Source organism: Trichechus manatus, unplaced genomic scaffold (assembly GCF_000243295.1).
Source record: "Trichechus manatus latirostris isolate Lorelei unplaced genomic scaffold, TriManLat1.0 scaffold00190, whole genome shotgun sequence".
In the NCBI taxonomy this organism is placed as follows: domain Eukaryota; kingdom Metazoa; phylum Chordata; class Mammalia; order Sirenia; family Trichechidae; genus Trichechus; species Trichechus manatus.
Window position 1 is genome coordinate 797,550 of NW_004444126.1, and position 12,267 is coordinate 809,816.

Sequence of the window (12,267 nt, forward strand, 5' to 3'; positions counted from 1 at the left end):
CATAACTAATTAGAATTCTAGAGGGTCTGTGTCTTTACAGAAGGGTTATAAATCTTTTGTAAGGTTACAGAGAACATAGATAAGTTGGAAAACCTGGGTCTTGAGGTTCCTTGACTCAGCAACAAAAATTAAGCAAAATTTAAATAAATACCTTAAATGCAAAGACAAGGACTTGTAGATTCTAGATCAATGTTAGGTATGAACTGTACGATGGAAACTGATCTAGCCGGCATGTCTTTTGGTGCTGGCAGACTTGTTAATTTCTTAATTTATGATGTCACTTAAACATTTTTCCCTTTTGTCCTTAATTTTAGATTACTGATTTTGGGCAGTCCAAGATTTTGGGGGAGACCTCTCTCATGAGAACATTATGTGGTACCCCTACCTATTTGGCTCCCGAGGTTCTTGTTTCCTTTGGGACTGGCGGGTATAACCGTGCTGTGGACTGCTGGAGTTTAGGAGTTATTCTTTTTATTTGGTAAGAAAAGTTTCATTGCTTCACAGTCTGGTTGGAGGTAATAAGATGAAATCCAAAATGTGTCCAGATAGAGAGCTTGTTCTAATTTAGGTCATCTTTGACCATTGATGTAAAGAAAACTCTGATTTTTCATTAACCTGATTAAGAAATCTGTGTATCCAAATGCTACTGAGAATGCCTCTTGATTTCTTTTCCTTTCTTTCTCTACCAATATTAAGCCTTAGTGGGTATCCACCTTTCTCTGAGCATAAGACTCAAGTGTCACTGAAGGATCAGATCACCAGTGGAAAGTACAACTTCATTCCTGAAGTCTGGGCAGAGGTCTCAGAGAAGGGTATGGATACGAAAGGGTTAAGAGTTTGTGGTTTGCTAAAATGTGTGTGTGCTTTGGTGGAAGTTTCTTTTCAAATTCAGTGATGTTTTCTCCTGTCAGCTCTGTTCTCCTCTTCTATTGTTAGTTTTGCACCATCTGAGAGGCAAAGATTTTAAGAGCTAAGCTTCAGAGCCAGGCTGACCTGGGCTTAATTCCTGGATCTGCTACTTCCTAGCCTTGTGAACTGGAGCAAGTTACTTAACCTCTCTGAGTCTCCATTTCCTTATTTGTAAAAGGGGCTCAATCACTCCTACCTCTAATGGTCTTTGTGAGGGTTAAGTGTGAGGAGCCCTGGTGGCGCAATGGTTAAGTGCTTGGCTGCAAACTGAAAGGTTGGCGTTTTGAACTCTCCCAGCTGCTCTGCAAGAGAAAGACTGGGTGATCTGCTCCTGTAAAGATAACAGCCAAGAAGACCCTATGGGGCAGTTCTACTCTGTCTCACGGGGTTGCTATGAGTCAAAAATCAACTGGAAGGCACCTAATAGCAAGTATAATGTACACAAGTGCCTGGTACCTATTTAAATTCACCATGATAAGTAACTTTGACTTGTAAGATTTCTTTTCAGTAAGTAAGCATCTAAGAGCTAAAATAATTAGTGGTTTATAAGTTAAAATTGCAACTTTGTAACTCACAGAAGAAAAAAGTAGACAGCTAAAAGGAATTGCCAAACAATGTAACATAGATGATTGTGTTAAATGTCAGAATGTTTATTTAAGGAAAACTATTGTTGCAGTATACAAGCCACCTTCCAGTTGTTCCTTGGGGGAGTAGACAAGCTGTATTTCTGACAAGCCTGTAGTTCTGGGATCTTCTCTCTGGCTGAGGAACTCTTACCATTAGTCTCTGGGTCTCAGGGAGAGTTCGCTAAGCATACTGAGTATCTTAGAATTGGGTGGAAGTTCAGCTTTAATTAGTTTGAACTTGAGTCCAGCAAGGACAGCAGGAACATAGAGCCAAGAAGTTGTGAAGTTCTTGTACACTGAAGAATGAAGTGAGGAGAATTAGGGGCCCTACCTGCTACTTCTGGTGGTTTCACCATGATCTCAGACCCTCTCTCCTCTCTCTGGATGTTGGCCTATGCTTGTGGCAGCCTTTAATATTGCTATTTTAATGTATTTTTCTTTGCACTGTTTTTAGCTAAATTATCTTGTTGTTTTAGCTCTGGACCTAGTCAAGAAGTTGTTGGTAGTGGATCCGAAGGAGCGTTTTACGACAGAAGATGCCTTGAGACACTCGTGGCTCCAGGTGGGTGTCGGGCAGTGCCCAGTAGCATAAAGTACTGGGGATAATTTGTGTGTCTGGAACTGTGCTTCAGAGAGAGGAGGAAGAGGATGGAAACATGTTCGCTTTATTGGGTCTGTTTAATGTTTGAGATTGAGCTTTTAGGTGTATTGTATGTATGTGTATGTGTTTGTGCCTTTGTGTTTGTTGTTGTTGTTAGGGTGTTATCATGTCAATTTTGACTCCTAGTAACCCCATGTGATAGAGTAGAACTGCCCCTTAGGTTTATAGGCTGTGATCTTTACAGAAGGAGCCCCGATGGCACAGTGGTTAAGCACTCAGCTACTACTCAAAAGGTTGATGGTTGAACTCACCAGTCACTCCGTGGGAGAAAGATGTGGCAGTCTGCTTTTGTAAGGATTATAGTCACGGAAACCCTATGAGGCACTTCTGCCTTGTCCTATAGGGTTGCTACGAGTTGGAATTGACTCGATGGCAATGGGAGAATCTTTACAGGAGCAGATCGCCAGGTTTTTCTCCCACGGAGCTGCTGTGTGGGTTTGAATTGCCAACCTTTCAGTTTGCAGCTGAGTGCTTAACTGTTGTGCCACCAGGGCTCTTTTGTGTGTGTTTAGGGGGTGCAAATTCTTTGATATTACATGTGGATCTTGGATGAGTAAGCTTACATTATGGTCTGTCCTGGTTCCACTTGGCTGCTTTCAGTCTGCAATTTGGCTCTATCCTTTGAGAGGTTGCTTAACCCTCTGCAGCTCCATCCCAGCTGTCCTCAGGTGGGGTGGGCTATGTTCCAGCCATGTTTCATTTTAAATTAGGGAAATGAGGGAGGAGGAGAAGGAGGGCAGCCTCTCTGAAGAGAATGTACTATTTCTCAAGTGCAAGTGATTGGGTATAAAAGGTCCCATTTCTTGTTCATGGTGAGTAAGCATGCCATTAGTCCACGCTGACACTGGTGCCTTTCAAGTCTGCGTTACCTCTTTGTTCCTGCTGGGGGTTGTGGCTGCTGTGAGGTAATGTGCTGACCTCATTTGCACTGCCAGAGATGGAAGTCCTTTGTGGCTTTGCTGGGCTATTCTTTGGTTTTGGAATTAACTACAGCATCAGGCAGGTTTTCTGATGGATGGCTGACCTTCTGTTACGTGCAGTTCTATTCAGCAGGGCCCGTGCCCCTTTCTATTAACTTTCTTTTGGTCTCTGTTTCCTATGGGAATGGGGAATTTTACCAGGTAGCTTGAGAGATGCCTGGAGACTGCTCCTCTGGGCACATTGGTCCAGGAGCTCCTGAGTAGATCCCGCCTTAGCACTGTGCTTTTGAGGTTCTGGGAAGGTCCCCATTCTCATTTCGAACTCTCCACACCTAACAGTTTTGCTCAGGCCAGCTCAGATTGAGAACAAATCCTTAAGAGAAAAAAAAAAAGGCAGACATGCGTGTTTGGGATGTTGTCCTGGAAACAGCAGTCCCCCCCCACGCCCCGAAGAAGTCTGTCAGATGATTTAGCGCTTAATAGACCACACAGATTTGAAACAGCAGGACCCTGGAGAAAAGGAGTTTGGAAACAAAGGGTGTCTTTGCATGTGGGGATTTAATTTTGATGAAAAAGAGAAACATGCCTGTTGGCTCTTTTAATGTGTTCTCAGAGGGAATCTCTTGGGGGCCAAGTGCGGAGGTGGGGAGCCATGTTAGTCTTGACAAAACTGGAGCTTGCTTGCAGTTAGGCCTGGGCACAGGGTTTGCCTCTGCCCGAAGTTGAAGAACATGCACAGCCTATTTTTCTTATAAAAGAAAACTGTTATGAACAGCCAAGCAAAAGGTGAAGTTCAGCCCTGCCACAGGGGTCTCGCTTGAACATTCTTTTGTCCCCATTTTTCTTTTGCAGCAAAAGGTGGAGCAAACAGTAATGAGGACAGGGATCCAGGGTGTCCATTTAAAACATTGCCTACTGATAGTTTAGATTTAATTTTGGGAAAATTCAGTGTTTTCTTTCTAGAAACCAAGTGGGTTTGTGGGCCTGGAACTGGACTGAGCACTGGGGATATGGGTTCCGGTCTCTGTTTTGTTATTAGTAGACTGTCCAGTTTGGGGGGTGTTCCTTATACCCACTTTCTGTCTCATATTCATTACCTGAATTAGAAGGTTCCTTTTGTTTGCTTTCCAGGCATATTATAATTCAATATTTCTGAATAGATTGTATACATCTCAAAAGAAGGATATTTACAAACACACATTGCTACCTGTGGTATGTGATCAGCTCCTTTTTAATATTGATAATTGATGACTTGCTTTATACATACGTATAAATAGGTGTAGGGTCAGCTCTTGATGGCAGCACTGAATGTCTGTCACGTGAAGGGTTTGCCAGCATGGTTTCATTTGTTCATATAGTCATTCTTTCTGAGGACAGTTAACGAGCTTGTGTGCCAAGCACCGTTGGCACTGTGGATGCATAGAAGAATAAAGTAAGTCCTTGCCTTGGGGAGCTGGCAGTCTGGATGAGGAGACAATCTTGACCAAAGTAATTACAGTGCAGTATGATACCCATGGTAGAAGTTGGGGCAGGGTATGGAGCATCCCCAGGATGAGGCGGGGCCAGTGTCCATGGGGCTTTAGTTACTCACAGGTTTACACAGTGTGAAGAGTGTCCCAAGGTGAGTGGCCTGGGGATGATGTGGGAGATGGGTCGGTCAGCATTCTCAAACATTGAGTCCCTCTGCTATGGAGGCCCCTGTGCCCATTGTAGGAGCCCTGGTGGCACATGGTTAAACATTCAACTGCTAACCTAAAGGTCAGTGGTTTGAACCCACCAGCCACTCCAGGGGAGAAAGATGTGACAGTCTGCTTCCATTAAGATTATGGCCTTGGAAACCCAGTGGGGCAAGTTCTATTCTGTCCTGTAGGGCCACCATGAGTCAGAACTAGCTTGATGGCAATGGGTTTGGGTTTTTTTTTGTGTGTGTGTCTATTGTAGTGCCTGGCATTTAAGTACTCAGGAAATATTTGTTCATTTAGTGAGTGAGGAACATAGATGATGTGAATGGGCAGGAAGGCAAGGGAGCATTCCTGGGAAGGCTGGCATGAGCAGGTACGGGGGGAATGAAGGGGTGGCCTTTGAGAGTGACACTGCATGAGAAGGGAGAGCCTAAGGCCATGGGAGAGCAGAGTGGAACCCAGACCAACTTGGCCTTAAAATGGGCAGTGGGGAGCTACACCAAGTGACTCAGGAAACAGGGTGACTGAAGGTGATTCTAGCTACAAGTATAGGATAGATGAACCTGTCATTAATCCTCTAGCTAATTGCTGATGAACAATGGAGGCCTTTGCCCCTGTGTGCTCCCCCTCCCCATGGTACATTTGGCTAGAGTAGGGGGCAGAGGGGAGAAAGTACATGGAGCTTTGGAATCAGACAGCTCTGGGTTTGAATTCTACACACCCAGCTTGTGAGTGGCCCAGCTGGGATTCTGGCTAGTCCCAAAGCCTACATTCCTAGTTACGAATGTTTCACCTTCCTGAAGATGGGAACAGTTGCACCACGCCACCTCTCAGGCTCCCAAATCCTTGAGCCCTGTAGAAGTGAGCACTTGGGAAGGTGGGTGCTACCCTCATACACACCTAGGCAGGGGCCCTCTGTGCCCCTTCCCCTCCCTCATAGTTCCCTCTCCTGTAGCACGAACCACCTGTAAAGTCACGGCCTGTTTTTCTGTCTTCCTTCCTCTTTAGACCTGAGCTCTGAGAGATCGTGGGCTTGAAGGCCTTCTCGTGACTTGTATAGCACCTGCTGGGTGAATTTTCGTAGGGGGCTAGGATCGCTTTGTCAGGATGGCCTGGTTAACTTGGCCTCGTTGTTGATAGGGGCTGGGGGCTCCTGGAGGGATTTAGGGAGCTGCATGAAACCAGCCCCTATGAGGACTGAGCCAGCCCTGCCTCTGGGCTCCTGATTGCTGCCAGCTCCCTCAGGATCCAGGGTGCTGAGGTCTGTGGTTCTCTTGACCTACTGAGAGCTCTTAGGCATAGGGGTTTGATTTAACCAGTGGTGACAGAGCATTATTGACTGCTGATTAGATGACAAGCCGGGTTCTGGGAGTACAGAAGCAAGGAATGGCTTGGGAGCTTCGGCAAGGGGATGCCTGTTGATGGGCAGACCAAGCATCTATGCCCTCCTCCCTGCTTCCAGGGGTAAGGCATTCTAGCCCAGTCTTTCTCAGAACTTTCTGTCCTTCAGACACAGCTTACCAGTGTTTTTAAATTCTTCACAGGATGAGGACATGAAGACAAAGTTTCAAGAACTGCTTTTGGAAGAAAATAAATCGACGCCTGTACCCCAGCTCCCAACCCAGGTATTTGGTGATGGCCATTAAGTATAGGCTAAGTTTAAAGAGGGAGTCCCCAGGTGGTGCAGATGGTTAATGTGCTCGGCTGCTAACCCAAAGATTAGAGGTTTGAGTCTACGCAGAGGCACCTCAGAAGAAAGGTTAGGCTATTTACTTCTAGAAAATCAGAAAACTCTATGGAGCACAGTTCTACTTTGACACACAAGAGGTCGCCATGAATTGGAGTTGACTCGACAGCAGCTAGTTTATGGTTGAATTCTGCCCTTCTGTGTAGGAGACCCAGTTAGATTCCCAGCCAGCACACTTCATATGCAGCCTCTACCCATCGGTAGTGGAGGCTTGCATGCTGCTATGATGCTGAACAGGTTTTAGTAGAGCTTCCAGATTAAGACGGACTAGGAAGAAAGGCCTGGCAATCTACTTCTGAAAATCAGCCAGTGAAAACCTTATGGATCACGGCATTCAGACCCCCAGACAATGGTGGGGATGGTGTTGGACTGTGCAGCATTTTGTTCCATTGTGTATGAGGTTGTCATGAGTCAGGGGCCCCGTAGGATGGCAGCTAACAACAACAACAAAGTTTAAAGAGATGATGTATTTCACAAGAAGGAGGAGTTTGAAGACTCTCCTTAGTAGCAATTGTATCATTCTTAGGAATAACGTAATACTTTGTTTCAACTTGATCTGCTCTAGCGCCCTTAGAAGGCTGGACAAAACAGACTGCATTTTTACAAGGCACTAGAGAAGCACACCTAGGGATTGTCAATCAAGAGGTTCCAGGCTCAAATTTAGCGACCCTATAGGACAGAATAGAACTGCCTGATAGTGTTTCAGGGAGCAGTTGGTGGATTCGAACTGCCGACCTTTTGGTTAGCAGCCAGGCTTTTAACCACTATGCCACTAGGTCTCCTAAGTGTTAAGTATCTCTTAATTCCTGTCTTGCCTTGTTTGGGTGAATGATGTCTCCCTTCTTCCCACCACTCCCTCCCAATTTTATAAATGGGAAAACAACAAAGGTACAAAAAGGATTGTCTTCCCACAAAAGAGCCAGACTTGGGGCTTCCAGTGAAAGGTATAGCAGTCCCTTTAAAGTTCGTAATTTAGGAGAAGGCCAAGGGGAGGCTGGTTAAACGCGGCTAACTTTCAATATCCATCACTGAGTGGTCAGAAGCCACAAGGGAGAGAAATATCCGTTGGATAAACATGTCCAAATTGAGGGGGTGTGGTGGGAATTCAGATGTTAACGAGAAATGTTAATTCTTACTATTAGAAGTTTCCCATGAAATGCCCCAAATTTACCAGAAGCATATTGGGGAAGTTTGATAATCTCATAGAAGCCAATGATTTTCTTTTAAACACTGTTCCTTTGTCCTTTATTTCCAGCCTACTACTAGTCGAAAGCGGCCCCGTGAAGGGGAAGCGGAGGATGCTGACACCCCAAAGCGCTTGGCTGTGTATGCTGCTGTCTCGTGATCACTGCACTGTAAGCAGTGAAAGAAACGTACCTTCTTGAATTCTACTGCCATTTTCTTTCCATCTGTTTTTTTATAGTTTGTATTGTAATTATGGGAACGATTGTTTTTCCACAATCACTGATATACAATTAAAACCCTAATGGAATGTGGGATTTGTGCATATGCCTGATGAACGGAATGATATGTAGCCAGCTCTTGAGTTGTATGTCAGTTTCTTTCGTTTGAAGTTCTTGTGTGCCTTTCGTGTGGAGTGCCACCTTTCGCTGTTGCTGGGCAGGTTCTCAGGATGTAGCCCTGTCTCAGCTTGGGAAAGCTGAGTACCAATTCTAAAGGCCCTTTATAAGGCTACAGGGAAAGGGGTGCAGCAAGGTTAGGGTAGCCTATGTAGAGAGTGGCTGGCTTCTAAAGTCCTCTTAAGGCGGCAGGCACCTGGGTGCATTTACCGTAGGCCAGTTTTACATTCTTATCCTCCTCCTCACCCTCATGAAGATACAGGCCCACAATCTCTGAAACCTTGGGGCAGATAAGTTGTGAGATTCAGAATTTTTCCAATTTTAGGAAGGTGACATGGCTTGTATGTGTATTTTGTGTAACAGCCCCAGCAGATAATCAAACACATTAATATTTCTGCAACAGATATTCACAGTAAGAGGAATAGAGAAAGACTTTAAGTAGACTCACGTCAGTTCAGGTCAGGCTTTTCTGCCAAGTGAGTTATGGTTTTCAGAGCTGATTGGATTTCAGAAGGTCATGTCAACCCAGTACTGACCAGACCTTGTGCAAAGCCCTGCCTGTGGCTGGTCTCATTTAGTTTTCACAATGATCTATGAACTAGGTCCTCATGGTATATGTGAGGAACCCAAGCTTGGGGCCAAGAGTAGGGTGACTTGTCCAACATCATACAGTTAGTAAGTGGCAGAACTGTGACCCAACCCAGGTCTTTCTGACTTTAAAACTAATTCTCATTTCCTCAGTCCCATATTTGATCAGACTCAGAGATGTAGACTTACGCTGACAAAACTCATAATAGAATGATGTCTAAATCTTGAATGCCAGTGTGTTCAACTGTTATGAGTGGTAAACTGCCAAGAAGATCAAATACTCTTTTTGTCTGTCCATCAAAAGTGTTCAGTCCCTGCAGGCTGGCTGCAGGGACAGCCCTGTGATCCATGAAAATATAGCCATCTTGGTGGCAAGGAACAGAAGCCCACTCAAATTACTTCAGGGAAAAGGGGATTTGTTTCAAGGTTACTGGTAGCTTGGGCCTGGGAGTCATTAGGAGTCCAGGCTATTCTAATGGCTGGTCCTCTTCTCTCTTTCTGACCCACTGATTCTGCTTCTCTTATGACTTTGCCTGGTTCAGGTGCCAGTTGTGTTCCAGCCAGGGTGGGGTCAAGGGCACAAAGCTCATTGCCCTTTGCCACCGGGGGCAGTGGCTGGCAGCATCCATTAAAAGGGTGTGCAGACATTCTGAGGCTTGGCTGGCCTGATGGAGGGAGAGATTTAGGTGGTTTGCATATTTAAAGGAATGACACCGAGATTGCCAAATTAGATGGGTGTTAGCTGAGAGAAATATTTAATGGTGGAGGCTATGGTTTCCTAGGGCATTTTCCCCTGTTGGGGCAGCATCACTGTGGTAATGAATAATGGCCCCCAAAGATGTATTCTTCCTAATTCTCGGAACCTGTGAATATGTTACTTTTGTACAACAAAAGAAGGAGCGCTGGTGGTGCAACAGTTAAGTGCTCAGCAGCTAACCGAAAGGTGGGTGGTTTGAACCTACCCAGAAGCTCTGCAGGAGAAAGACCTGACAATCTGCTTCTATAAAGATTACAGCCTAGAAAACCCTGTGGGGCAGTTCTACTCTGTCACACGGGGTCCCTATGAGTCAGAATTGACTCGATAGCACCTAACAACAACAACCTGGGAAAAAGGACTTAATAGGTGTGATTAAGGATTTTGAGATGGGAAGATAATCTTGGATAATCTGGTGGGCCCGATGGAATCACAGTGGTCCTTAAAAGAGGGTCACTCACAGGAGGATTCAGAGAAGTGATGTGATGACAGAGATTGGAGTGATGTGCTTTGAAAATGGAGGAAGAGGACAAAGCCAAGGAATACAGGTGGCCATTAGAAGTTGAAAAAGGAAACGGATTCTCCCCTCAGAGCCTCCAGAAGGAACCAGCCCTGCCTTGACTTTGGCCCAGTGAAAGTGACTTTGAACTTTTGACCTCCAGAACTGTAAGAGAATAAATTTGTGTTGTTTCAAGCTACCTGGTTTGAGGTAATTTGTTATTGCAGCCATAGGAAATGAATACACTCACCAATGGGGAGACATCAGCTGCTGGTCAGAGGCCATCCAGCATTCACTCCTTTTCCTAACCTCACTCTCATTTGGGGGAATTATTTTCCTTTCTCCGTGAAGTAGGGGGGAATATGATAAAGCTAGGTCTATGCCCCCCATTACCAAAGCTGACGGGGTTCCTAAAGGTCCTTCCACCGTATGTGTCCTCCCACTAGCCTCTTAGCTGGAGGTGGGCTTCAAATCCCAAGCAAATGGAGCAAGAGGGCAGCATTAGTGGTGAGACTCAACAGTGCTAACCTGAGCTCTGCACTTCCCAACTACTTTTGGGCAAGTTACCTTGTCTTGCTGAACCTTTGTTTCCTTATCTGTAAAATGGGCACAATAAGAGTACCAACCATCTATGATGGTATCATGCCTGGCACATAGTAAGGCAGCCATCAGTGTTGGATGATGGATCCCTACCAATGTTAGATAAGTAGCCAGAAGCAGCCATAGAATGTTATTGAGCAGAGAAGTGACATCATCTGTTCAGTCAAGAGCTCCTTTTTAGGCATTCAAAATGGGTAATTGGGATGCCTTTCACCAGGTAGATTTGAGGAATGCCATGCCTGGGCAGGGTGGTAGGAATAGAAGTGGAGGGGCATTTCCCAGTGGCTGACACCACTGCTGCTCCCCTTCTTCCCTTCTGTAGAATGGGCATATGGTGGACTCACCATATGCCAGGATGTTGGTGCAGTGGACAGCTCTTATTTGCCTCAACCTGCACCTGATGCCTTTTCTGGTAATTGCATCTTTCCCTATTTTCCTGGGGTAGGCATCCTTCTTCCCACTCCTTCTACCCATGTCGTTCTGGAGACGATGACCCCATCCCCTTCCTAGAGGGGCTCCATATAGCCAGGTCTGGCCAATCTGGCTATGGTGATTGGCTCAGGCAGGGGCATGTGAACGAAGTGGGTCCAGTGAGAATCAGCCTTGGGACTTTGGCTGGAACTACTGGTTAACAGTCCCTGCTTCCTCTGGTGGCCAAGCTGCTTAGATGTGAGATAGGAGCTGCCTGGGCTACTGTGTGGAAAGAACCTGCACGAGAATGAAGTCTTCACGGAGGAAAGCAGAGCTGAGAGAGGTTCGAGAAAGACTGAGGTAGTTAAGTGCTTGGGTTCAGCTATGCCTGAAGTGAGGACCACCCCAGGGCTTTTTAATTGAGATCCAGGTTGAAGTGGCTTTTCTGTCACTATCTGAGAGGCCAGATTAAGACAATGTCCTTTAGAAGAGTTTGCAACCATTTACAAACTCAAAGAGAATCTTGGAGGCTCTCTTCTAGTAGGGAAAACATTCTCATCTGTTGTTTTTCTGCCAACTTTAGGGTTTTCAGAGAGGTTTGGAGCAGAGAATGGAAAGTGAAGATGTGGAAAGTAACAGTCCCTCCAGCCCCAAGGTTGGGTGAACTCCCAGCTAATTATACCACAGGCTTTGAGAGCAGAGGCCCTTTCATTAAACTTTTAGGAGTCTAAAAAAGAAAAGGCCAGAATTATACCAGTGAAGTTTGGTGTGTGCCAGGCACTGCGCTCAGGGACTTAAATGCATGAACGCTCACATCAGCCCTGTGAGATAGTACTGCTGGTCTCCCCATTTTGCAGATACAGAAACTGATGCTCCTAAGTGCCTTGTCCAAGGTTTCACAGTTTGTAAGAAGTGGAACCAGGATGGCCCTTTCTTGAGAACCCTTGGTCCTTCACCATTAAACAAAACTACTTAAGAGATCTTGTCACCAGACCACCAACTGGTAGGGGCTAGGTGCGGTGCTGAGGTTTTACCTGGATTATTTCCTTGAGTCCTCCCAACATGATTAAGGAGAAAATGAAGCCTGGGAGACTTGACCCTAATCACGCAGGGGTTAGTGAAGGTTCGAGACTTGATCTCGGGCTCTCCATTGAGCCTGGCTCTCCTCGGGATGCGGGCACTCGCTCTGCCACCTACACCTCCCGCACGTGCTTGCACATCTCCGCGACTGGGCTCTCACAACCTTAGCAGCGTCTCTCCCCCGGCACTTCCTGCGGGCGAAGGCCCTCC

The 12,267-nt window shown here is 45.8% G+C and overlaps 1 protein-coding gene across 1 annotated transcript in view; it reads left to right on the forward strand.

The window, feature by feature from the left end:
* Positions 1-9,087, forward strand: part of CHEK2 (checkpoint kinase 2) — a 49,513-nt gene extending 40,426 nt beyond the window's left edge. The window contains exons 11-16 of the mRNA XM_023741780.1: positions 315-478; positions 697-812; positions 2,012-2,097; positions 4,248-4,328; positions 6,343-6,423; positions 7,801-9,087. Of these exons, the coding sequence (XP_023597548.1) occupies positions 315-478; positions 697-812; positions 2,012-2,097; positions 4,248-4,328; positions 6,343-6,423; positions 7,801-7,890 (618 nt within the window). The 3' untranslated portion in view covers positions 7,891-9,087. The remainder of the gene's footprint in view (positions 1-314; positions 479-696; positions 813-2,011; positions 2,098-4,247; positions 4,329-6,342; positions 6,424-7,800) is intronic.
* The last annotated feature ends 3,180 nt before the right edge of the window (positions 9,088-12,267 follow it).